General features: G+C 49.2%; 2 protein-coding genes across 8 annotated transcripts; one reads left to right on the top strand and one right to left on the bottom strand.

The window, feature by feature from the left end:
• The first annotated feature begins 473 nt into the window (after positions 1-473).
• Positions 474-13,825, top strand: DHRS7B (dehydrogenase/reductase 7B). 2 transcript variants are annotated; one of them, XM_075436317.1, is made up of 7 exons: positions 474-535; positions 6,717-6,892; positions 8,529-8,644; positions 9,354-9,564; positions 10,253-10,345; positions 11,834-11,986; positions 12,338-13,825. In XM_075436317.1, the coding sequence occupies exons 1-7, from the start codon at positions 516-518 to the stop codon at positions 12,541-12,543; spliced, it is 975 nt and encodes a 324-aa protein (XP_075292432.1). In that variant the 5' UTR covers positions 474-515; the 3' UTR covers positions 12,544-13,825. The 2 variants fall into 2 exon arrangements, with proteins under 2 accessions (XP_075292432.1, XP_075292433.1); XM_075436318.1 differs by lacking the exon at positions 474-535 and adding an exon at positions 1,289-1,407.
• Positions 13,826-16,884: 3,059 nt separating this feature from the next.
• Positions 16,885-25,790, bottom strand: TMEM11 (transmembrane protein 11). Of its 6 annotated transcripts, none has more exons than XM_075436597.1 (4): positions 25,699-25,776; positions 24,431-25,165; positions 21,855-22,127; positions 16,885-17,797 (listed from the first exon to the last, which is right to left on the bottom strand). In XM_075436597.1, exons 3-4 carry the CDS (start codon positions 21,992-21,994, stop codon positions 17,281-17,283), a joined length of 657 nt encoding a protein of 218 aa, XP_075292712.1. In that variant the 5' UTR covers positions 21,995-22,127; positions 24,431-25,165; positions 25,699-25,776; the 3' UTR covers positions 16,885-17,280. The 6 variants fall into 6 exon arrangements, with proteins under 6 accessions (XP_075292712.1, XP_075292713.1, XP_075292714.1 ...); XM_075436598.1 differs by having other exon boundaries at positions 24,431-24,587; positions 25,699-25,770; XM_075436599.1 differs by lacking the exon at positions 24,431-25,165 and having other exon boundaries at positions 25,699-25,770.
• Positions 25,791-26,744: the final 954 nt, after the last annotated feature.

The following is a 26,744-nucleotide window of genomic DNA, read 5'->3' as shown; positions in this document are numbered from 1 at the left end:
CCCAGCCGCTGAGGAGCAGCCACATTCCCGTGCCTTCCCGCCGAGGGTGACCACTGGCCTCAGCTGCCGGGGTCTGGCGAAGCCAAGCTGCTCCCCCCCCTTAATCCAATTTCCTCCCCCCCTTCCCCATTTCTGTCCCTCCCTCGCCCCGGGGGCAGCAGGCTGGGCGCTCCCTGCCCGCGGGGTCAGTCAGGCGGCCGGAGGCGGCCCTGGCCGGAGGCACGGGGCAAGCCGCACCCGTACCGAGGGCTGCAGGCCCGGCCCACGGCCACAGACCCCGCTCTGCGCGGGGAAGGCCCAGCCACCGGCAGCAGAACACAGACCCACCCAGCGGAACCCCGACCTGGGACCGCCGCTCCCCGGCCGGGCGGCACTTACGGGCGGACCGGCGAGAGCAGGCCGCCCTCCGGCATCCACTTCCGGTTCGCGTGGCGAAGGAGCGGTCCTTGATTGGCGGAAAGCCCGCGGCGCCTCGGGCGCATGCGCGCAGCTCCCGGGCACTTCCGGCGGTGGCCATGGTGACGGCGGTGGGCAGGTAGGGCCCGGCTGAGGTGAGGGGCGGGCAGGACCGGGCCGGGCCGGGCCGGGCCGCGCCGCGCCGCGCCGGGCTCCCGAGCGCGCCGTTCGTCGCTGCCGCCGGCCCTCCCTCCGCACGGTGCTCCGGCGGCGGCCGGGTTGGTGAATGGCTGCGGCATCCTCCCCTCCGGCCCAGACAACCTTTCCGTTCTTCGCCGCTTTGCTTCGCCTCTGTCCGCGGCCCAGGCCCCAGCAGAGCATTGGCGGGCGGGAGGGTGGGGAACGCAGCCGGTGGCTGAAGAGAAGCGGCGGCGAGGTCTGCGAGGTGACGATTTCTTAACCCCAGTCTGGGTTTTTTTGGGTGCTAGAAACGCGTTCCCCCCCCCGCCTTCCTGGTACCGCGAGGGGAGGTGGCTGTTCTGCGTAACAACAGGCGGGGTGCCGCTGAGTGGCTCTGAGGTGCAGCAGCTAGTGCTCCTGGATGTGGCTTCAAGTAACGCACCTGAAGCGGCAGCTTGTTCAAATCGCACCAGAAAAGTTAATTCCAGATCTTACAGCTGAGCGTGACCCACCCCTCGGCAAAGCCCAGGCGCCTGCTGGTTGTTGCCAGTGACTTGCAATGAGCCCTGCCAGCTACCGGCACGTTGTGCTTTTGTGGCACCCTTCCCCAGGCCAGCTGCCGTCATTTCTTTGGAGAATTTCAGCTGGGTTATTGTATTCCTTCTCCTCAGCCCCTCCTCTGTCTCTGACTGAAAGGGTTGTATCGTAGTGAGGAGCTCCATCCAGCTCCCACACTCCTCTGGAGTTTCACGGTTTCTAATGACCTCAGTGTATTTTTTTACATTATTTTCTGTTTAGAAACTTTGGAACAAAACCTGATGATGTAAGCATGTAAGTGTACAGTGGCCTTTCAATAATTCAGTTGTTTGAATTAATATAGTCATTGTTTTTTCTCGTTGGGATATGAATGTGGGTTTTGAAGTTTAACTTACCGTTTAGGGGGATTTGTGCATCAGAGAAGTTACCACCAGATTTAACAGACAATGCTATGTGACTTCCCCCCTCCCCCTAGCTTAGATGTCTGTAAATTTGATTTCAGTTTCTTTCCAAAGCAGGTGGGTCAGTAAAACTTTAGCTGATACAAAATGCAAGTAACGCTCGCTTTTCTCCCTGTCAAAATGGCTTATAAGGATTTAGTGAATTTGCTCTGCTGCAGGGAATGCCCATTTCCCCAGTGAGTACCGGCTTGTGATGCGGAGTGTGATGAGAAACTCATCTGGCCACTCACAGCACGCAAAGTTCTCAAGAATCCTAAGGGAAGAAATGAAAAGTCTTGTTTTCTTTTAATTAGCATGATACCCCTTTTAGGGTGTGCGCTGTAACATCAGCGTATGCCCCAAAACTAATTACGGTAATAGAGAATTGCAACTGATCCACAAGTTGCCTTTTTTTTCCATCTAGAGTGTGGAAAGACTCACACTGGTCCTGATGGATGTTCTGGATTCAATACCAGAAATCATTTGTTTAGTACTAGAAATAATCAGAGGGTCATAGTAAGTTTCGTATCATGTTGAGTTCGCCTCTATCTATTTAATCTGGGGGTTAGATGACACCCCCCCCCCCCCCCCTTTCAAAGGTCACAGACCGTGTTCCTGAGGTTTGTTTTTAGAGGCAGTTCTTGGCTGTGCTAGCATTGGACAGAGCGCCTTTGCTTGGCCTGCTGCCACTTCCAAATTTAAGTCAGGTCTGTCCTGTTAAAAGACCAGAGGGAGACACCAGCTCACAGAGTCACTGGCAAGTGAGTTCTTTCCAAAGGTAGGATATTGTGCTTTCTTCAGACTAAAGTCGGTACCTAATCAAGCTTAGAGCCGCTGTGATTCTGCACAAGGGCTTCCTTAGGAAAAAAAATGATTTTTTTCCCTTCTTTTTATCCCCTCACCTTTTAAATGACACCTTTTGATTTCTGAAAATAGCCTCCCCATTGCTGACATTTGTCGTGTAAAGGACAATGTGATTCTAGGTGGCTGAAGCTACAGGAGAATAGGTGTTGCTTAGGGAAACGACCATGTTTTAGTTTCTTTTAGGGCTCCATCTCACCTTTGCTGCCTTTGCTGCGCTCTTGACCTTATTAACTAAGATCCTTGTTCCTTTGGAAATCATTGTCCTGGCTTTTACAGGATAACATCCAGTTTTTGTTTCAAGGGGAAGATTTTTTAAAAATGGGTATGTGTGATGTATTTCATGGTAAGCCTTTCAAAAAGTTTCCAATCGCCTGTATTTGCGGACGTTATCAGTGTTCCTATTTCTGCTGTCTGATAACCTGCATGTTCCCATCCTGCCTTTTGAGATGGAGAAGTGACAGTTACGGGACTTTATTGAACCAAGTATCTGCAGGAGAGAAGCCACTGCTCGTAATCTGGTGTCATAAACATTGTCAAGAATTATTAACAGGTTTTTTCCGGAGTTAATAGCCAAATTTGTGAGCAAAGGTGATCATGGGGTCTCAGACTTTTGAGCAGGAGGTCTGAGGATACCCAGTTCATCTCGAATTTGGTGTGGAATCCCGTGTGTTCCCTGCCCTCCCCCATGTTTTTAATGTGCCATGGCGTTAGCTGCCCTGGGATGTCCTTAGCTTCTTCAGTGTTATCTATCTTAAGTTGGGTTTTATGCTTTTTGTCGTCTTCTCCCAGCCTTTCTCTTGCAACTTAGCATGTTAGCTGGTGTGAATCAAGTCTTTTTAGTCTATGATCTCATTCTCCTTTAGATTGCAGCTGTTTTTACCTCTGGCTTTTGCAGCAAATAACCCTAATATTGAACAGAATATAACTTCTTATTTGGGTTGCAGCAATTTTTTCCTTTGGCCTTTCCACCAAATAACCCTGAAAAGTGAACAGAACTTCACTCCCACCCTGTTGTGCCAGTAGCCTGGCACTGGGCTCCATAAGATGGATGTTGGTGAACATGACTGCAGTATGGCTTGAGCCGATTTCCATGCTCTCTTGTTCCACTGATATTTATTTTGTCAATGATTTTTTATAGCATGTTCAATATGACAAGCTAAAATAAGGACTCATGGCTTTGTGATATAAGCTGGTCTATGAAATTAAAGAAAACCTTGTTGCTGAAGGTCTGAAGTGCTACAGGAATTCTGTCTTCTTTCCAAAACAATTTGGTTCAGCTAGGTTGTCCTCTTTCTCCAGCCTGACTGAACTGACATTTTCTTTGTTGAGGGCTCTTTTTAAGGGGCCATTTGAGTACATTCCTTGGAAGAAGGTACTGCAACAGTATGCCCTAATAAAAAAGGGTCTACATCTCTGATCAGCTAGTCCCTCTCTCTCTTGCTCCCCTCCTTCATCCAGTCTTTCTCTTCCCCATCCCATATTTCCCCTTCCCATCTATCGGAGGGAGTCACCTGCTGGTTCATGCTCTAGCCTGGGAGCTGCAAGGTGGGTTGCTGCTGCTGACTGGGTGCATGGCTTGCTGCAACCTGTGGGCAGAGACTGGGTAATTTGCCCAGTTCCTGTACAGAATAGGGGGGGGGGGGGGGGGAGGGGAGGAGGAAAGACAGACAATAAAAGGCTAGGAAAGACTTTTCAAATGAAAAAAGGATAAAAGGCAGACCTTCTTTGTTTGGAAAGTAGATGAATAAGGGGTATGATTAAGGAATAAGTTAAGCAGGCATAACTGGTTCATAGTGATGAGCAATGGATGCTACATGACCAAAACATGGTTAGCTTTTAGTTGGTAGGCTTGGGGACTCTTTTCCACCAGCCCCTGTGGCAGAGGGTTCAGTCCTTGCAAAGTCAACCTTTATTTTTGCCAAAGAATGTGAAAGAACCACGCTGTAATCACACGTGGGACTCCCTCCCATCTCCTGGTGTGGATCAGTTAGAAAAGCTGTCAGAAAGGCCCTGTCTTCCCAGTTACCTTTTTATCTGCTTTACCCCGTTGTCTGCGTTTTACTGAAATCAGAAGCAAAGCTGGTCAGGGCCAGATTTTTAAAATGCCTCAGCTCCAACCTGGGCTCACAGGGGAAGTGCCACTCCACCTGCCAGCTCCCACTTTGGAAATAACAAAAGGTCCTAAATCGGAGCTGAAGATTTTTTATTCCAAAATGTCCTGTAAGCCACGCTGCTCAGTGTCAGCACAGAGCCTGTTGTCCCTGCCCACATCTCATCTTCTGAATCTCAAGAGACCTTTAGAGCAAAAAAAAAAAGGGGGGACACACACACACACGACATAAAGAGGGCAGCTGCTTTAAATGACAAGCTGAACAGGAACCAGTCAGCAGCACCTCCTGCGTATCCAGCCTAACGAAGGCCAGTGCCCTTGTGTCTAAACAGCTCTTTCCCAGGAATTGTTTTAGGGGCAAGACGCACTCTTACATTAAAACAACTCTAGCAGTCCTCTGCTGTAAATCAGTACAAAATGTGCCCTCTGTGTGCACTCAGCCCAAAGAGGGGGAGGAACGAGGCGCTGCTCTGAGCAACTGGTTGCTGCGCTCATGCGCTGCTTTGCAATGGAATGAGTTTAATCCTCCTTTTGGGTTTCCGATTTCCCACTCTGGGCAAACTCCCTACGCCCAGGGGAGCTTGCGGCCTGCATGTCCAGCTGCATTACGCGCGGTGTATTACACAGGGACGGACTCTAGATACATGAGTTAGCTCAGGAGTGGGAAGCTCCGTAGTACCCCGAGAAGAGTTGTGTATTACCTTGATGGTTTTATTTTTAGACCTTGTCAAGTGCATTTAGAGCTAGCTCAGCTATCTTTATGCGTTATTTTATTGTGTTCTAGCTATACCTCCAGAAATACTTATTTTATACAGTTCACTACTCTTTCAGCAAGCCAGTCTGTTCACTGACCAGCTACTTGAGGAATTCTGTCCAAGGCCCTGCTGGAAATCTGGAAGAGCCTGACATTTTCCACATTAGCTCTGTTCCACGGCATGTAGAGCCTTCAGCTCCATACAAGCTCAGTCCTACTTAATGACACTGAATTCTGGCTTAGCGTTATTAGTTACCTCTTGTTTACTGCTTCTCATGCTGTCCTTTTGTTTGAAGTAGTGAATGAGTTGTGTGCCCTTTCCAGTATCTTCCTGGTAAAGGCCTATCTTGCAAGAATTCAAACTCTATCTGCACAACAGGGAAGATACACTAATATTTGGTTTCGACTTCATGTACGACCCAACGGTTGTATAGATTCCAGGAAGGGGTTGTAACTGACTTTACTGTGACATCAAGCATAAAAGCTTGGGGGTAGACACAGTGGGAAAATCAGTGACCTTTTTGACAGCAGAAGTATCACTTACTTTTTGGCCATGTAGTAAGCTGTAACATAAACTACTCCCTTGAAGGCAATGGCTTAGCAAGGAGATTAGGGCTATGCATTGGTATCAGAATCCAAATCCAGGATGAGCTTGGTCTCTAGCCTACTTTTAAAGCCCAAACCTTTAGCTTGGGTTTCATTCACAGGTTTAATTTCAGCATATCAGAGCACAGGTTTATGCTGTTAAACTGCACAATTAACGTTGGCATAAAAGTAAAGAGCATGAATGTGGGCTTTAGCCTACCAGATTAGACATGTGGTTCATTTAAATCAGACAACTTGTCTCTGCTAACAGGTGGTGAAAGACACTGGAGATGGAAGCACAGATTTCAGTGCATTAAGCAAATAAAGTGCTCAGGGAGAAAACTTACTCCGAGCCTCCAGAAGACAGATTGGCTTGTATACATCTGGGATCATACACAGTAACTGGTGTATGGCATGTGGATACTGTGGTACGGGCTGTTCTAGAGACATCTAAGAGGTGTTATTACAATCAGAAGAAAGCAGAGATGTATCCCAGCCTGGAGGAGCTTTCACTCTAAATACACGTTGTACAGGAGAGTGCATCTAGAGCAAAATGTGGGAACAGCATCTCTGAACCCAAGTTTGTTACATGACAGCTGACAAGATCCAAGGCCAAGTGTCCTGCTGGGACGTTCAGATTAGCATTTAAATGCTTAAAATTGGGTACTGATGTCAACTTTTGCAGGTCTAAATAAAGGGATGAGGAAATCTGTTGAAGATACCTCTGTATGGGATTCGGTTTACTGGTGGTCTAAGGCAGGGTTAAGATAAAGGACTTCCCTAGTTTTCAAGCCTCTGCTAATTTTCCTGATGGTGAAACGGTCTGTTTCCTTTCACTTTGTGGCTCTAGGAAGAGCGTTCAGAAAGGAAAACTCATGGATCTCACAAGCACAGTGATCATCCCGCTGCTGTTTGGCAGCTTGGGGATCTTCGGCCTTTTTCGGCTACTGCAGTGGATGCGGATGCGAGCTTACCTCCAGGAAGCAGTGGTCGTGATCACAGGGGCTACCTCTGGCCTGGGAAAAGGTAGGTACCGAGAGAAGGGCGCCAGTGGCAGGACAAGCAGGGGGTTGTGGAAGGGGCACCTGTTGGAATAAAGCAGTAATGAGCAGAAAGTTCCCATTGCTCTGAATTTTGAGAGACAGAGCTTGCACAGCCCTATCAGTTATAACTATAGCCAGCACAAACCCTGATGCAAGAAAGTCTCAAAATTTGTTGAGGAACATTTTAATCATGCTGTATAGACTGGAGCTCACCAAAGTAAGGAACAAGTTATACTATTCTCGTACTGTCGGGGGTATTTCCTCTAAATCCTGAAAAGTCAGATTGTTTCTCTAAAAATTCCCAGAACGGGTGTTCTGCATTCATGTGTGCTGTATTTCCAGGTACCCTGCCATACTTCCCACTCCTCCTCCCCGCCTCTCACCTCCACACTAAGGTACCTTTTCTCTTGCGGTACAAATCCATCCGTTCTAAATTCAAACTCTTGGCAACATTAACACCAGTGAGTATATTTTTCTAAATAAAAACACAGTATTTTTTTTTACCCAAAAAATTTGTTCTTTGGATATATTCTCTAATTCTGATTTCTATAATTGCTTTAAAAGCTTCCTGAAGGGAAGATAAGGTGCTCTCTGTAGTCAAGGCCTTTCATTAGGATGAATACATTTGTGGAACAAATCGAGCTTAAATTGATGCTGTCTTCGCATGTGGGTTTGTCCTTTCGGATCGGGGTGTTCAGTAACTGAATGGCCAAAGGAGGTGAAATGGTCCTCTCTGCCTGTCAGAATCAAAGAGCTGGTAGCAGTGAAAGAATTTGTATTTCACACCGGGACGAGATAGAACTGGTTTCTCGAGAGAGACCTTCCAGCTGCGACAGGCCGGGCAGGCGAAGCGCTGTGTGGTGTTGGGTGTGGTGATTTCCACCGCTGTACAGTGAAGTTTCCTCCCTTATTGGCTCACTGCCAAGATCTTACACTATTCCCATCACTCCCAGTCATTAATATACTAGACCACCTCTAATTACTGTGTTCTTAAACACCCTTCATTACCATCCACTGTCATCTCCTGCACAAATAAGCAATTTGTCTCACTGGATCCCAGCGGGGTAGGGTAGAAGAACGTGCGATTGCCTCAGCAGCTGGTAGCACTGAAAGGAGGACAATAGCATGGCATCCCTTCTTCAGCTTTTTCCTGATGAAGAGGACCACCTTGATGAAGCCATTAGCTCCAAGGCTTGTGAAACTTTTGGAGGTGTTCACTAAAACTGGGACTCCTCAGACCAGGCCCTGCTGCATTAGATGACCTATGCAAGGTAGCTGTAGTCCCTTTTAAGAGGGGCATATAGTCCAAAATGAAGAGGCACAGGCAAATTCAGGTTGATGGGAGCGGATGCGTAAACAGCACGATAACTGCATAACCAGCACAGTAACTGTGAACACAGCAGCCACCTCACCGCTGTCACGTGTCTGGCAAAGTCCCAGGAAAATGGCTCCTTGCTGTGACGTCACCGTAAGTGAGCCTATGGTTCAGGAGTGATAAAGCCACCTTAGACCTCATCAGCTAAAAGAAGTTTTCGCCTGTCACCAGGTACGCTGTGGATTTGCTATTTGTCTCTGGCATTCAAATGTCTACTTTTCTCTCTTCCTTGCTTCCTCCAAAGAATGTGCAAAAGCCTTCCATGCAGCTGGCTCCAAGCTGGTGCTCTGCGGCAGAGACAGCGAGAAACTCAAAGACCTGGTGCAGCAGCTTTCTACCATGACCAATCACCGGAAGAATGTAAGTCTGGGAGGAGGCAAGGCTTGTTGTCTCGTGCAGCTGGGATTTCTGTTTGTGTTACTACAGCAGTTACAGAATTGCTTGTGGGTTGTTCTGTTGAGCAATAGGAAAAATGCAACTCTGTGGTGAGGGATAGATAGTGCTGTAGGAGCACACTGAGCTGACGTGTTGTATCTTGTAAAAACCCTACAAAAAGAAGCCAACTGAAAGACTCCTTGCCTTGTAATGGAGGTGAAAGCATATGAGAGTGCAGAGTGCCCAGACCCCCTTGCATTTGTGCGTCACATACTGAATCTGGGAAAGTGACTTTCCTTCTGTTGACTTTTATTTACCATGTCTAGTTCTGCTGACAGTGGCTAAGAAAGGTGTTCCTGGCTTCTGAAGAAGACATATGGGTTAGATTTTTTGCTATTTCAGATGTGTTTTCTTTAGTAAGACAATAGCAAACTTTAGCAGTTGAGCAAGATCTCACTTGCCCCTTTCCTAGGCTCTGGTATAAGTAACAGGCTCCAGGAACAGTAAAGACAAGAGCACAACCTGCTTCTGTCGTGTGTTCCTACCAAACAGGACTGCTGCACCCTAACTGCACAAGGCTTGGATGGCCCTGCTTCTGTGCTCCCAGAGCTGGGACATCCCATCACAACTGTGAACATACAGCAGATTCAGCATGCCCTGAACTGGTCTTTTGCCAACTTTTGTTTATTCACAGACACACAAGCCTCACACCGTGGTATTTGACCTCTCGGACACTAAAACTGTCCTAAATGCTGCTGAAGAGATCCTGAAGTACTTGGGTCATGTGGACATACTGATCAACAATGCGGGCATCAGTTTCCGAGGCACAATTGTGGACACAGGACTGGATGTGGATAAGAAAGTGATGGAAACTAATTATTTTGGTCCTATAGCCCTCACCAAAGGTACCGGTGATCCGGATTACAGGGGGACAGTGGACTTGGCTGATACTTTCTGCAGGCTAACACAGCTGAGCGCAGCTTAACTTCTGTTTGTAATTGTGTTTGGTACAGTGCAGTGTAAGAGGGGAGGAAAGTTTTGTTTTCTGGGCAGGCCTAAAGGAGATGGTTGGGCATGACTGCATGGTAAGTACCCGATTAGAGATACCACCTTGTTTAAAACACCTCCTGACTCTAGTTCTGGCAGGAACTTATGAAGAGAGAGATGGGAAGCCTGTCTGCACTGATAAAACCCTAGAGAACATAGTATGGCTTCTAGGTGAAGCTGTAGCTTTTCTAGGAAGCTTCTTCCGTTACACAGAAAGTTCAGCCTGGAGTACGTCAGCTGCAGGAAATGGAAGGATGTACTGGTGGCAGAAAAGAAGAAGTCCTGCTCACCGTGCCTGTAGGAGATCATGGCAACTGTAGTGGCCTTTGTGCAGCCTGGTACAAGGAGTCTCCTCGTAGGTGAGCCTCCCAGCCAGACTGCAGCTTCAGTTAGAGGCATCCTAAGCACTGTCCCTTGCCCAGCCCCAGCACTGAACAAGGATCTTGTAATTCACTTAGGCATCTTTGAATGCTCCGAAAGCATCGATTCTTGACAGCAGCAATGCGGGACTGTTATTCTGAATGGGTCTTTTCTGTCTTTTGCTAGCACTTCTCCCCTCCATGATCAAGAGGAGACAAGGCCACATTGTGGCCATCAGCAGTGTTCAAGGCAAAATAAGCATTCCTTTCAGATCCGCATGTAAGTACCTCCACAGAAGATGGGGGAGACATATTTGGGGCACCGGACTGAATGAATACTTGGCTACCACTTCCACATTTAGTTCTCCGTAGAGCTGGCTGCATGCAGGGAAGGCAGAGCTGTGCGTCACTCCTAGCGTGGTCACAAACCACTGACAGCTGTTGAGGAAAGCACCCTCAAATACAAAATCTTAGCCCTTTCCTAAAGTTGTTAAGGGGTGGGAAAGGAGAATATATTTTCAATGTCTTGAATACAGCTTGATCTTCCTGTCTTAACACTTGAGAGTCCCTATAAATTTGCTGATTAATTCCATAATTTTATTGCATTTTATCCTTGCTGTTTGCCTGGTTAATCTCCTGTGAGAAAGCAGGATGGTTTTGTTTTAATAAGTTAAGAAGTACCATAGTACAACCAATGCCAAAATAAAAACCTGAACAGTTATCTTCATCCAGCAAACTCTTCATGCTAAATCAGTTACAACAGGAAATAATATTGGTGAGATTACTGGAAAAAGCCTTATAAAAGATGGAGGAACTAAAAGGAGAGTGTTTGGCATGCAAGCTTCTGTAAACCCCTGAAAATAAAGATAAAAATGAAGTGCACAGTGGGGATGGCAGAAGAGTGGTAGGGCATGATGCTGAGCGAAGGAGAGCCTGGAACGTCTGGGCCATCTGGTCTTGCAGATGATGTGGGTACGACTGCCCCAGGAAGGGTGTTCTGAAGAGCTTCCAGAGCCGCGTGAGCCTGGCAGCAGGAGCTCAGCTCCTGCCTAGGTCCTCTGCTCTGGCAGGGCAGTAGCCTGCGCTCAGCTCTGTGCTGCTGGCGTCAGCCCCACAGCCATGATGACGCGATGGCAGTCACGGTGGTGGCAGTCACGGTGGTCGTGACCAAGTATACGTGGAAAGGGAGTGAGCAAAAGGAGTCGCTCAGCCACTGAACGGGGGAATCCTGCCCTAGGCCACACTTCTCTGCTCCTGTCTGCTTGTGGGATCAGGTTTTGACTTGTGTGCAGCCCAGCTCTAAACCTGCTGAACCTGCTCAGCGCATGCAGGCCAGCAGCACGCCCCGCAGCGAACGTCAGCTCTGCCCTCCTGTACTGGCATCGCATTCCCCCAGCCCCAGCCTGCCTTCGCAAGCGCTTCCCAAGCCAGGCTTCGCGTCTCCCTGATCTGAGTGGGACGCAGCTTGGGTTCACTCCATAGTACTTTGGCACGGCTGTGATATTAAGCTCAGGATCCTAGCCAGTTTCCAACTTGAGTATTTACATTTTGCCTTCCGAAATTGCCTGTCGCTCCCACTACCTATTGCTGCCATTCACTAAAAAAACAAAAACAAAAACCAAACAAAACCCACCTAGAAGTTGGAGAGCAGCTGCTGGGTTGTTGCTGAGAAGTGGCTGCACTGCAGTTAAAAAGACATTCAGGGGAGTGAATCCTCCTTCAGACTTGCTCCTTCTCCTTAGCGCACAGTCCTTTTCCTGTTTTTCAGATGCTGCCTCTAAGCATGCCACCCAGGCCTTCTTTGATTGTCTGCGAGCAGAGGTAGAGCAGTATGACATCAGTGTGACGGTTGTGAGCCCCGGATACATTCAGACAAACCTCTCTCTCAATGCTGTAACGGCAGATGGATCTCGCTATGGAGGTGAGAGATGATTTTGTGCCCTCTATCTAAAGAATCTCCACCTCACTGAGTTACTCCAAAGTGTGCTGACGACATACAGCCTCTGGTGGGGACACAGGTTAGCCCTGAAGTACCAAAAGCCAACTCTGCATGCAGGGTAGGAACAATAACCCCCAAAATTTAGCCCTCCTAGACAGCAGCTGCTGGCTTCTAGCCCCACCATGGAGTATACCTGCCTGTGCTCCCATACACAGCTGGTGTAAAAACCAAAACCATGCAAGCAGCCCTGTACAGTTAGAGCATTCCTAGGAAAGGTGCTTAAGCGTGGGCTTACCTGCTGGCGTTGCTGCTTACTCGGCTTTCCTTTGGCAGTGATGGACAAGAACACCGCCGAAGGACAGACAGCCGCAGAGGTCGCTCAGGTGGTTCTCAATGCAGTGGGACAGAAGAAGAAGGAAGTACTTGTAGCTGGCCTAACACCCTCCCTGGCTGTCTACCTGCGACACCTCTTCCCCCGGCTCTTCTTCACCTTAATGGCAACTAGAGCAAAAAAGGAGAGAAAAGCAAAGGACTTTTAGCACTCAACTCATTCAAGCGTAACTGTAGGGAGAGGCTGAGCCCCTGCAGTTTGCCTGGGACATCAGTGGAGCTGCTCCTGCAGGAAAAACTTCTCAAAACGGCGCAATTTACCATTGCATGGAGAGTGGGGAGCGGTTTCCCCCACATCAGGGCAGGTCCACGTGCTGGAAGACAGCCCCTAAACCTCACCTGAAGAAGGGTGCTTGGACAGAGGGGGAGAGCTGGGGCTGCAGGGGCCGCTCGAGGGAACACACCTTGCAGCAGGGGAGGCCCATGTGCTGGAAGACAGCACCTCGCCTTGCTCCACGCACGCGCAGCTTTGCTGGCCTGGGACAGATAAACCCCCGCCGGTTTGCCTTCACACAAGCAGATCTTGGCTTTCCCCACGCCACGGCCCCTGCAAAGTACAGTCCCCGGCTGGGAGCTCTCATGATCCCTGTCTCCTTCCCACGCCTTCTAGTCTGACCTAGAACATGTTGCTGGAAGTGGGAAACTTCACGGAGCCCCTGCTTGTTAACATGCCAAATCGCCCGATACGTGAAGTCCAGCCCAGTGCCACTTTTAAAGAAGTAACTGATGTAAAATTTAAGTTTTATTTGGCAATTATTTTATCTGTCTGAATCACGCCTTACCGATGCCCAGGGACACGTAACTGCGCTAGCTGACAGTACAGCATAACCCCAGCACAAGTTAATGCAGGGGAAGCACTGGACAGATAGAAGATAGCGGAGCAAGGTGTGCTGGTGCGTGCAAACACTGTGCAGCCGACAGCAGCGCGCCTGGCCCCGGCCTAGAGCACGGAGCAGGGGCAGTTCTTCAGGGCCAGGCACACTGTCTCCTGGCAAGCAGAGGAACATCTGTGTGCGTAGGGTGGACAGTGTAGGAGACAGACCCTCAGCCCTCATCTGTTTTAAAGCAATCGCGGGTGCTAATTAGGATCTCATCCAGTGGGGGAATGGTACCTGCCTGTTCACGTATCACAGGCTTCAGGGAGTCTGACAGCCTGGGGGAGGGCCACATTCCGTTCTTCACCCCTTCTCCTCACGTGAGGGATAACAGCACCACCAGGAAAAAGGAGTGGCTGCACAGAGACAGTTCAGCAAGGACAGAAACAATCTTCTTTCAACTTGTAATTGAAATAAAGCCTACTAGTAGGAACAAGGTCCAGACCGCCGCTGCCGCCTCCATGCACTTAGCAGCATTCTCCATGCGTACTGCCTAGTCTGTCCTGCCTGTGAGCGCTCATCTGATGACAAATAAATCACATCGCTATGAAATTAATCCTCTGTTCTATTCCAGCTCCTCACAGCACGTAACATTAGAGGAAGGGAAGGCATGAGGGGGGGGATGTTGGATTTTTTTTCTTACATTCCTGCAAGGTGCTGTTGTACCAGCAGCTGCAGAACATGCTTCATCCCAGCCCTCTTTACATGGTCTGCTAGCTCACAGCAGACATGGTGTGAATCCACACCGAGGATTAGTCACCCTAAAACTCTGACGGAGGAGTGCAGACTTGGCAGGACCTTCTCCTTCAAAAAGCCTTTTCTTGACCACTACAGTTATAATTGCTGTCTGAGAGTCCATCCCAGATGATGACCAGGACATGTTTAACGATCGTATGCTGCTGCTCAGTTAGGGCATCCTCTACCATTTTCACTGGGTCTCAGGTTGCAAATTTGTTACATAAAGGCCCAGTGCCGAAATTCCAAGTTGCAGCTTTCAAGTGTATGTATCTGTTTTCCTGTTGAGACAGGAAACCAAGGCATTACCTTCCCCCCCTCTCCACACGGGGAGATTCGATAGGCATTAGCTGTGCTTTTCCTTTCAGTTTTGCATGTTCAGGTCCTCCATTTCTTGGCAAAATATAGAACTCCTGGCAGTCTTGTCCAGCTGCTCCGTCTTCTGGTGTTTCACATCACGGTTACCCAGGAAGGACCAAGGGGCCACTCTGCATCTCTGTGTTACCATCCAGGGTGCTGAGCGGGTAACACATCAGGCCTGAGGGGAAAAAAATTACATGTGGGGAGTTACTGTGGTTCCTGTTTGAACTACAAGTCAGGGGTTACTGGGAGCCTGTACGTGCCCCTTTGAAAGCAAATTTCCTCTCTGGGCCAAGAGGAATGCAGCACGCTCCATTCCAGAGCCCCTCCGGGATGGGCAGGATGGGCAGCAAGGTGTGTGGGGCTTTCGGAAGGGAGCCTTGTCCCCAGCCACCGTAACCCACTGCTGCCGGCACAGGGGGGCAGATACGGCAACCACCTCATGCAATGCACTGCAACACGGGACCCTCGAGACCCCTCTTGCTCTCCTGGGTCACCTTGCACAGTTACGGAACCGACTTACCAATAGCCAGGATGTCACCAAGCACTTGAACTAGATTATCACTAATATTTCTTGGAAAACAAGCCCTCCCCCCCACCCCCATCTGTCCTCTACACCTCAGAACAGAGTGAAAGGCGTGGTTTTAAAAGACCTACCTGTTGTGACAGCTAGGCTGACTTTCCACCTTTCCTCCTGCAATAAGAGACCACAGGAAACATGCTCATTTGCTCATTTTAAACTCCAGAGTCTTTGATGCAAGTCATGTGTTTATCCCTAGACCTTCTGCCATTGTGATCGTTCCAGGCAAGGGAAAGCTTAACACAAGAAAAGTGCCCAGGACCAGAGAGATTTGGTGAAGAAAATGAACTAATAGCCCTGACAATTACCCTGCATTGATTAAAACCAGCAGGAATGTTGTTTGTGTGATTAGCACAAGGATATTTCAGGGCCTTCTGCAGCAATAAAGTACATATTAGCTGCGGCAGATCTGCCGCTCGTTTAAAATTCATCCAGTAGACGGGATTTCAGAAACAAACAGCATCAGGACTCAAAGGCAGCCTGCCCGGCAGTCTTGGCCTAACCACAGAACGATGAAGTAGCTGCATTTCTTCCCCTCCTCTCTGCCAAGGCAACTGTACATTGTTGCTATAAATAGAGACGCTCCGGATCCCAGCTTCTTTTAACCTTGGAGAGAGACAACTCAGCCACTGTACCAGCAAAAGAGGCAAAGGGCTGTTACCACCTAGAAACTTCTTGATGCCCCTGGAGTTTCCTCCAGCCCGCGTGCCTGCTCAGGTACGGCTGGTAAAATAATTGGTCCAGAACTCCCAGCAAACCCTGTCTGCCCAGCACGCACACAACTGGGACGCACACCCCGCTCGCAATACAGCTGCATCAGCAGAAAAGCCCGAGTGGGAACAGCAGCCAGAAAAGCCTGCTGCAGCCCGGAGGCGAGGGGCACTTCTCGCTGCCTGCTGTTGCCGTTTGGGAAGATAAAGATAGAACTCCTGCATTTGGTTCCCGACCTCACGAGGCTCCCTCCCAAGGTCAGTGCTTCAGCCGTGGAGGTCAGCCTGCAGCTACCACTGCAGCAAGCGGTACACCTGTGCGCAGGCAGCTTTTATTGCAGGGCTTTGCTCCTGTATTCAGATCATAACACTTGAAGCTGTGCCAAGCTGGCCTTGTAAACGCAAGCCACACCTATTTTCCACCTGGTAGGAGGAGACTGCAGAAAGCAAGCCCCTGTCTTTGAAAAGGAACTGGCAGGTCTGGCAGAACAGTAAATACTTCCCATTCTAATAACAAGATTTTGACAGTTTTGAGCTAAAAGATGAATTAATGCACAAGATTGAATTCTAAAATTTCAGCTAACACAGTTACCGGGTACAATCACGCGGATGCCTTGCGGCAGCAGCAGGCAACTCCAGAAGCGCGTTCCAAGCAAGAGCAGTGGAATTGCGTAGTCGGGGCACAGCCGTCCGAGTGTCAGCAGCAGTAACAACGCACAAGGGTAGGACAGCTGCACTCCCACCTCGGCAGTCCTCAGCCGCACGTGGCACAGCGCATGTCAGTGGAGACGTGTCCACATTAGAAAGAGCTTGGCAAGAACAGAGCAGAATGTGTTTGCAGCTTGAAACCTGCAGCGTTACCTCCGCTGGGCAGAGCAGTGATGGAGGTGGCAGGGCCGCAGAGGACTTGGACACCATTAGCCCCAACCATCAACGTTTCAGCTGTTACCAAGAAGATATAAACACTGGGGTAATAGTAAGCCCTCTTCCAAGAAACACAACTAGTCAAGCAAGAGGGAAAGCAACTTTCTACAGCTAGTCCTTCAACAGACAGCTGCTGTGAAGCAACACGGACGCTGCTGCCATGTGCAGTGGACAAGAGGAGTATCAGGTCTCTGCGTGAGCATGCACAAATCGTTACCACCACTGGAGTTCTCACAGCAAAGCCTCCATCCCCTGGAAGCACGCTTTCAAAGGGAACTATGATAACAGTAACAAGAGAGCAAAAGCTTTTGAAATTCTCATCCTTTAATGGTCAATGATAATTCTGGCTGGTTCTGTGTAATACAATTAAACAATATACTTAAATGTTTCCGAAAAAAAAAAAAAAAAAAAAAGAAGCTCTCACACCCCCTCTTTCTGTATCTTTCTTTCATCGACATTCTGCTGCTGGATTGGACTCCCGTGGCCTAACATACAGCTCTCAAGTCACCACACATCCACATCTTAAGTGTAACGAAGAACTGAAAAACCTTGGTGCACCAGTGATGTGTTATTTTAAAAATAACAGCTCCATTAAACCAAATCCTTCCCAGTCTCCACTGCTTCTCAAAGAGGAAAAACAAAATGTTACTGTGGGAGTCTTAATACACTTGTCTTTGTGGGTTTCTCTCTTCCCTGCTGAAGTCATACAGCATAGAGTTCATAGATCTTCTTTACACAGTACACCAGGGCAGCGAGTGCTATCGTGTTGTGCAGTCTCTTTCTGTGCAGGTCGTCCTTCCTCACCAGCACCACCGGAGTGGAGGAGGTGAGCGTATGCAGGGGCAGGCGGGAGAGTTTATAGGCATCGTACTCTACTTGGTACTTGCAACAGGGATCAAATTGCCAGGAGATACCATAAAGGGTGCAGCAAGCCACGCTCAGCACACCAGCAGGCAGGGAGATGTAGTGAGAGTAATCTGCTGGGAGTGCCAGCGGGGTGAAGAGACAAGTGGTGCCCGCTAGCACGGCCGTCTTGTGCAGGCAGTTCCCGACGGTGATCCAGCGGGCCGTCTCATCCCCGATGCGAGTGGGCTCTATCACTATGTATTTGTACTGCGCTTCCAGGGCCTGCTCCAGCTCGTACTCAAACTGGTCCTGAGCATTCTCGCCATTGTAGATCTCATGCACGATGTAACAGTCCGTGGAGGACAAGGTGACCCTGTTCACAGGAAACACAGCATTAAAATGACAGAGCTTAGAGACAGACTTTTCACCCACCCAGCTGTAAGAAGAACACCTGAAATGAGGCAGTCCCTCAAGGTCAGTCACTGCCTCTGTTCAACAATAAGAAGCTTTTCCAGCTCAAGGTTCATTTCACATCAGCTAATTATGCCTGCTGTACATGAAGCCATCCCAAAATAAGGCAACTTATTTTTGCTTACCTTTTCCTAACTTGGAGGAACTGAAACATTTTGAGAAGACAGGATCCTGTTAACAATCCCGAAATGGCTCCTCACACTGATAGCCAAGCAGTTTCTCTAGAGATACTGGAATTGTCACACCTTAGCAACCACACTGGATCAATGAGTGAACCGTACAGACTTCAGGAGTCTGCACTGAAAATAAGACTACTCATCCATCAAGAGGGCAAGTTGCACTGGAAAGTTTTAAGAGAGGAAGCATCTTCAGACAAAGATGTTTGCTTTTTCCCCACAATAACCACCTCCTTGCCACTGATGCAGTGTGCTGTTTAGTTCTCCATAGTAAATCCAACAAGGATGGCCAAGAAATGTTGCTGGGAGCGAAGGTGAGCAAGGTAGCAGAGCACTCTGTGACAGAACAATTCACTCCCTCTGCTGAAATAAGGCACAGCAAAGCAAGAAAGAACATTTTTTTAACCCAGGCAGACTTGAACAGCGAAGAAAGAGCTGCGCGCTTTACCTTGGAGCAGGCTCCCCACTGACAGGGGATTCACAAGACTTCTACATCCTCCATTTCTGCAGCAGCTTTTAGCTACCTAAAAGTGACGGCAACTTCCACCCTCCCTCCAGCCTCTTCACACACATCACCTTAGCTGCAGCTACATTAACATAACAGACTGCTAAGAAATAAGATTATGACTGTTTACCTGTGCTGAGAAAGGGCAAAATCCTCCCTCTGAAGCAGAAGTAATAACTATTTCCGACATACTTGTGCTTAACCAGAGCAAAACTGAGCATGTCGCTTCTCAGGGATAAAAATATCTAGCAGATTCCTTTAGTAGAAGGAGAACAAATCGCACACATATTTGACCTAATCACAGCAGACAAAACTGCCTCATCCCAACAGCATTTAGACCTACCCAGTACAGGAAGGTAAGACGCTGCTGAGATGGAGAATGAAACTAGCATTTTTTGCTCCATTAGCACAATGGTAGTTAAGTGCATGCGCTGGAAAATAAGGGAGAAAAATACACAATCGCAAACTACTGTGTTACCAGACATTACTCTTAATGTGCAGCTCCATTCATGCTGCAAAGGGTATCGTGCAGTGGCCATCTGTAATCAAGAATATTGTTAAATTACAAGCTGTTGCCAGACGTAGCTGCTTTTGTGAACAGCGGCAAACATATAAAACAGCAAGACCCAAGACACAGCAGCCTCTCTCAAAGCACAGTAATAAGCAGTTTCATTAAAAGTCTGTCTGGAATTCATATAAACAACAAGGAAAACTCAACTTACAACCTAGTTATTGAGTTCTCTGCAGTGCATTTGCCCCTCGGCCTGTTCATGGGGTAGAAAGAAAAACAAGACTCCACCTCAATGCTGTGTACGCCAGGGGCTTCTTTCAGGCCATCACCTTGTCAGACACTGTTTGGAAAATGACGATTAACCCTTTCAGCACAGGATATGGTGGGCTCTGGCATTCTGTTGTGAATTGGCAAGTATTTAAAGAAAAATTTTGAAGGACAGCACCGATATAAAAATTTTACAGAGTACTACATCTCTAAATCACTAGGTGTATCAGCTAACATTAAGGGGTTCATAACAAAGAGTTAGCTAACCAGGTGTTACTCTGACACATTAAGGACACAGCTGGTAATGGTTTCTGCCAAGAATTTTTTTTTCTTGATGACAACTGTTCCAAGCACAGCTTCTTCCAAATCAAAAATTCCAGTTTCATTGCAGAAGACATGCTGAGACTTAAGGTAACTCTGTAAAACATCACCGATGACTATGTGCAACCACTTGCTAAGGCATAACGACTTCAGGGAAAAGTTATTGCTGAAAGGCATTTTCAAGCTGGAAGCTGACCCAGCGCTAACACAACCCTCCAGATAAAATTAGTATTTCCTACCAAGGAGCATTTTCAATGTTTTGTAACACCTCGGAACACGCAGCTTGGGTCTGCAAAACAGAGAAGCAGAATCCAAATTCCGTTAGGAACTCTGCAGAGGCGTAGGAACAGCACAGTCGCCTAGCCACCCTAGGATCTCCCAGCCATCACTGGGAAAACAAGGGTGAAGCAAGCCTGTTTCTTCTCTTCCTGTAGAACAGCCATGGGGACTGGGCTTCTAACTCTAGGAAGTAAGTGAAGGAACTAGATTACAGGGGAATTCTCCAGGCTCACCATCAGGACGGGTGGCACTAACCCATCAGCCTCATTTCTCCTCACTCAGGCCTGCCTGTTCTTCCCTCCGAATATCCCTTTTTCCTTTCACCATAACCCACACAAGCAGAGCCACACCACAAGCAGCAACCACCTGTCAGAGCACGGGAATACAATAGGCTTTGGCCAGAGGCACTACTGTCCATCTCTTCTGGAATATTTGAGCTTGCCGGGCGCTGGGGCTTTGTAACAATGAAGTCAATCAACGCACAATCGTCCCAAGCCAAAACAAGCAGAGCTTAAAATACGTTCTGTTGCAAAAAAATTACTGGGAACCAAACCGCACAAAGGCTTCATCTCCGATAGAGTCCAGCCCCCTGACTATGCTGTTTCTCCAAACTAGTGGTCAAGTATCAGAATAAGTATCTGTCACAGTGTTAAAGCTGCAAATGGCAACGGGGGCAATCCAAAAACGAAGGACAAAGAATAAAAAATAAGCTGCTCAAACAATAGGACACATGAAGAGTGAGCAACGCAAGCAGAAAGCCTCAATTTCTGTAGCAGAGGAAGTGGGATTTATCACGAATTATTTCCACACAAGAACCGGCTGCCCTTGGAGGATGTCAACCTGAAAAGTGGTTTGTTTTCAGACAATACAGACACAGATGAGATACGCAGGCTTGAGAAGGTTTTAGAACTTGCTGGCATGCAGAGGACCTCAGTCCACAGAGGCAATCCCTCCTGACGCAGCCCTTCAATTGAGCACAGCACTTGCACATGAACAAACCCAGTCAAAGCAACTGGATTTGCTCAAACACTGGACGCTAGGAGTTTGCCTTTTGGAGCTTGTCCCCCACTCCCAGCACTGACAAACAAAAATGCAGAGCTATGCAATCAACTCCAAGCCAGCATCCACCGGTTACAAACTGTAATGATTTTACATAAATTCCATTTTACTTAAAAGAATAGTAAATAACCAGTGTCAGAGAGGATCTAGTTCCAGAAGTCATAAAATGCTGCCACACGTTCAGAAGCCCAGCATGCTATTTGCTACACAGACCAGAACCTAAAAACAGTTGTTAATAGTATTCAATCAAATGATTCTCCAGGACCTGTGTCTCCTCACCAAAAAAAAAAAGAGGACTATGTTAAAAACTGGTGCAGCTGTTCTCTGAGAATAGTTCTGGACCTTATATCCAAATAGTTTATTCTATTGCATCCTTGTGCACTGTATTCTTCAGAAATATTACATGTCCCACTCCTGGTGCCAACTCCATCCATAGATGGGGGAATGTGACAGCACTCAACTATTCAGCATAGAAAGATGAAAATGATTTAAAATCACTGATGTAAAATTTTGGTATTGCCAAAGTTACAGATAAGGAATCAGTTGTTGACAGAGCTACCACCAGCAGGAGGGGCAGAAGCGTCTGTCTTAGCTATAGGGCAAGCTTCAAATTACATTTGGATTATCTTCCTAACATGGGAATATCAGAGGGCACCAGGAGAGGGGTGCTGCGGCTGCCTGAACAATAGCAGCTCCAGCAGCTTCCCAGTTGCAGCCCTCAAGGCAGCTCCATTTCTCTGCCTCCAACGCAGAGGCAGTCTCCTAGCTGCCTCCTGAAAACAGCAGCCTGTCTGCTGAATGTAAGTTTCACTTGGATGGTCTTCATGGATGAAGTAAATACCTTTCTAAGGAGGAGGTACAGTGCCGCTCAGTGTGAAAAGACCTTAAGTTCTGCCAGGTGCCAAATGGCAAAAAGAGAAATAAATCATCACAGTGCTGAAAACAGGGCAGATGACGACATCCTGGAAGAAACCCCAGCATCCTTCTACCACTGTCCACTTGCAGGGGAGAATGACTGAGCCTCACGAGTTCGTTGCCCTCAGCCTAAAGGTGTTCCTCGATCTGCCAGACAAGACTTTTGGTGAGGGTTTCAAGTCGTCCAGCTATCTCGGTTCTGCAAAATGTTCAGAATCACAATTAGAAGCAATCTGCACAAAGCACAAGTACAGTTCTGTGCAAAAAAAGTTCCATTTAAACCCCTCCCCTAACATATAGGTCAAGTTTTGTTTGTTTTTTTAATAAAAGAAGACTGTTCCTGGGCAGCAGTATTGCTTGGAGCACCAAACATACATTCAAATTAACTGCAAATGAAGACCAGTCTGATTAGTAGTTAAAAAAATAAGAAAGGAGAGGCTTGCAGCAGTGTGATAACACCTGTCGCAAGCAGCACACACGCACAAAATCTAGTTTAGCAATGCAACAGAGAGACTTCGTGATGGCTGTGCAAGTGAACTGCAGAAAAACGACTTTACCGATGGCCAAACCACAGTGTGTGGAATCATTATTAATTAGCATCTCACCCAAGCTTGAGTAAGTCAATAAAGTCAAGACATAATAAAAAATTCAAACACTAAACTTCCCTCCACCCACATAAATCCTTCTTGAAATTTGATTTCAAGATTTGGGAATGAGCTGTGGTCTGGCTTTAATTCTCAGTGGAAATACTCCACCTCGAAGTCATATTCAACAGCATATTTTTCTACTCGGGAGGGCTCCAGGATACAGGGTACAGAAAGTACTGACACATCTGAGCTGAAACACCTGAGGAATTGTTTCTCTGCTGAATGTCCCCACGATCTACCAGTCTCAGGCCATTAGCCGCGGCTGTCAGGCCTATGGCTTTAAAAAGGCCATTCTCAACAGGCTGTCAATGCACGCACTGAAGCAGAGGAAGAACAGGAACAGCGTAGCAATAAAGCAAGACTGCTGTTCAAAAGATGTACCTTAAATACAAATAGGAAAGAGAACAGGGGAGCATAAGCAAGATCTTCAAGCAGCCTCGGCAAGGGAAGACAATACTAAGGAAAACATTGCCAAACCATAACAAAACACTCCAGCCACCAGACGAAAAGGAGGTGTCAATTTTAAGTCAACTAATGATTAGCCAGGCTAATGGAAATAGGTCAATCATTGCTGTAAGCAAACAGAGTACCAGAAATCTGAGCAGTGCAGGCAGCGAAAGGAGAGACCTCTTTAAGGGCGCTGAGAAGCCAATGCAAGCAGTGGCGATGACATTAAAGCTGGTCTTTCTGGAGTTTGTTAGCACATCTCCCGGGGGAACAAATGGCATTCTGGCTTGTGTTCTGGCGGTCATCGCACTGAATTTTATACAAAAAAACACTAAGTACAATTCAGTGTCTGTTCTGTATAAAAAAGTTGGTTTGGTCTACAGATTAACAACAATTCCCTTCAGACAGTCTCCATTAAAGAGTCTATCCAGAATGAAGAAAAACAAATATTTAGTCGGTTCTCTTCAGTGTTTTGGGTTATTTTGTTTAACTTTATTATTTCACCACTAGAGTGCCAGCTGGAGTTCACAGCTAACATCCTTTGAAATTAATGTCCTTACACTTAGTCCTAGTGAGGAAAGCACTTTTTGACCAATTACAGCCTGCCCTGTATCGATAAAGTCGTTTATGAAGGGATACAGTCTCCAAAGATAGACCTGCTGGACTTTTTTTTTAACAAAAGTTGGTCTAGTCTAATAACAGACAGTATTTTATTCACTCCTGAGTCTCCTCGCGCCACCTCCCAACACAGAGATGCCTTTCAGACGAGCTGGCTGACAACTATAAAAACTCCTTGAAGCAGCTCATTTATGAGGAAAGCTGGATTCGAATATTCAGTTCAAAGGAATGTGTCTTTGGACAAGAATCCTGCTCCGTGTAAGAAAACTGTATTCACCATATAAAAAGCATACGTCATCATTTGATGACATCAGGTCTGTCAGCACTGCCTTTTACACAACTGGCGTTGCCAGCAGTCAAACAAGATGGGTAGGTGTGATTTGGGATTAGCCACTGATGGAGAGAGGCAGAGGCCCAGTCATGCGTATCTCCAGCTCTGCAAGGAAGAAGCAGTACCTAGCTGACATCACCCGACACCCGTCAGAAGCACGATCTATCGTCACGTTCGTATGGGATGACACCTAAAAGAACCATCATCTTTCGACAGGGATTGTGAAACACTGCTCAATGCTGTATCTGTTGTTCTGCTATGTCACTTCTGAGCTGTCTTATACTTAGCTATATACTTCTCATTGCCAAAGGAAATGCAGCAGGTTCATGACGTAACTCCTGTTTATGAATAAGTATTTTTGATCATAAGATCAAGAGTAATCATAGCTTAAAAAGTCACCTCAATCTACAATTATGTTATTGTATAGTTCACAGATTAAGTTACAAGGTAACAACTCACTTTTAAGTCTGCATCAATCCTCATCCTGGTAGAGTAATTTTCACCGATGTTATTAAGTGCTCTTTTCCACACTTTTTTCTTCACTTCTGCTGGGAGGACAGGTCTACCGCATGAAAACTCCACACCTCATGCGCTTAGCTCTGGGGCAGGTGCCAGCCTGGGAGCAGACAGCTTTACCACCGGGCCACCGAGCTCCGTGGTATTCTTAGTTGTTTATATAAACTACACTGATGCAGTAATTCCATTGGCTCTTCCAGTTCAATTACTTTTAAGTTCCTTTAACACAAGCAGCGTTCCTGCAATTCACACTAGCACCAGGATTTTACGGGCTACTTGTGCCTCTCCCTGGCTATGCAGATTCAGCACCATCACAACCAACACTACCGAATTACAGCAAGGGAACACAACGAAGTAACAGCCACAGCAAAACCGGAGAGACAGCAGAGTCTCTAGGCAAGGCGGCAGGACAAAAGAAAACTCCTCACAATAAAACCGCAGCTTTCAGCAGCTGCGGGTTACATCAGTCAGCCCTGGGGCGAAACAGGGACGACGCCAACGTGAGGAAACACAGGATTTAACCGGACGTTTTAAGCAGGCAAAGAACCGCGCACGCAGATTTTAAAGCAGCTCAACAAGATTTTCCTCTGTCTCTTTTTCCTGTTTTAAAGTTCCGATTCCCAAAGTTCCACAGCTACTCCGTGGGTAGTTCCAGCACGTCCTAGCTGCTCCTCCGTCCTGACAGAGGCAAAGGGAGAGCGTTACGGAGCTCTCTGCCAGCGCCGAGGCGCCCACCGCCGCCCGCCCCGGCCCCGCGCTGACGCCCCCGGGGCCCGGACCGGGCCCGCCGAAGGAGGTCACCCTGGAGGACTCGCCGCTGCCCTCGCCGCCTTTAAAAATAGCCGTGGAAGGAGCCTCCCCGGGGCCGGCCCTCCTCCGCCCCGGCCCCCAGCGCCGCATCCCCGCGGCGGGAAAGGCTGAGGCCGCGGCTACACCGCGGGCCGCGCTGACCTTCCCCGCCCGCAGCCCCCTTCCCCGCGCCCGCCCGCAGCGGAAGGCCGCCGGTCCCGACGAACCCCTCCGCCCCGGGCCCGCCTCAGCGGGGCCGCGGCCCCCGCCCGCCCTGCCCGGCCATGCTCCCCTCAGCGCGGCCCCCGCCCTTGCCCCGGGGTCGCGGGGAGCCCCGAGCGGCTGCAGTCCGCCTCCTCCCGCTCCCCGCCCGCCCGAAGCGCCCCGTCAGCCCCGCGGCCCCCGCCCCGGCCGCGGCTCACCTCTCCCGGCCGCCACCGCTGTTGGTGCTGCCGGGGCCAGCGCGCCTCCTTCCCCACGCCGCCATCTTGGAGACACTCGGCTCGCAAATGTCTCCGCCGAGGGACCCTAGGCCCGCCGCGGCGCCCGACGGGAAATGTAGTGCGCGGGGGTCGGCGGAACCGCCGGGCAGGGGGGGCGGACCCGACCGCGGACTACAAGTCCCACAGTGCCCCGCGCACCAGACGGCCGCGGGGGCCCCTGGGACGCGTAGTCCCCTCGGCGGGGGCAGGGATGGCGGGGCCTGCCGAGGCCCGGGGTGGGAGCGCGGACGTGGCCCTCCGTCACCAGCGATCGGCTGCGGCGGGCGGAGCAGCCCCGCGGCCCTCGGCTCGGGCCCCGCTCCCGGCCTCTTCCGCCGGAGCGCCCCAAGAGGCGCGGGCCGGCCGTGGGAGGAGCGCCGGGTCGAGTCCCGGCCTGCCCCGCGGCCCCGCCATGAGGGGACGCGGCCTCCGCCGCGGGCGAGGCGCGCAGGGCCGGGCCGCGGGCGGGAGCGGGGTCATTCCTCGCTGGGGCTCCGCAGCCTTCCAGAGCCGCAGCGTTGCCTTGTTCTCCTGCTCGAAAAGAAACGCAGGAGCTCTGCTGGCAGGTGGGGGGGGAACGGAAGCTCCCCGGGGAAGAGAGACGGGGCTTTGCTGAGGCCAGTGCAGCCCCTTCAGTCAGCGCTGAAGGAGGAGTGGGGCAGGGGCAGGCCCCACCGCTGCCGCATCTCTGAGGAGGAATGAGGGTTTATAGCCAAACACTTCACTAAACAGCCAAGCGTGGCTTTGCCGCTGTCCCGCGTTTCCCAGCTCCCGGATCCAGCAGCAGTGGATGGGGAGGTTTGGGCGGGGGTGTCCCAGGGCCCACCCCGTCCTCGGCCTCCAGCCCCGGGGCCACCCAAGGGGACCTGTGTCGGGGCATCTGGACGGTCTGCCTCCGCGATCCTTGTGCCTCTGCAGGGCCCTCTCGGGCTCCCAGTTGCGACTCCTCCCAGGAGAGGAGCGTTTTTCTCAGGAATTCGTTTTCC

Source organism: Opisthocomus hoazin, chromosome 15, assembly GCF_030867145.1.
Source record: "Opisthocomus hoazin isolate bOpiHoa1 chromosome 15, bOpiHoa1.hap1, whole genome shotgun sequence".
Classification (NCBI taxonomy): domain Eukaryota; kingdom Metazoa; phylum Chordata; class Aves; order Opisthocomiformes; family Opisthocomidae; genus Opisthocomus; species Opisthocomus hoazin.
This window is presented reverse-complemented; position numbering and strand designations above follow the sequence as displayed.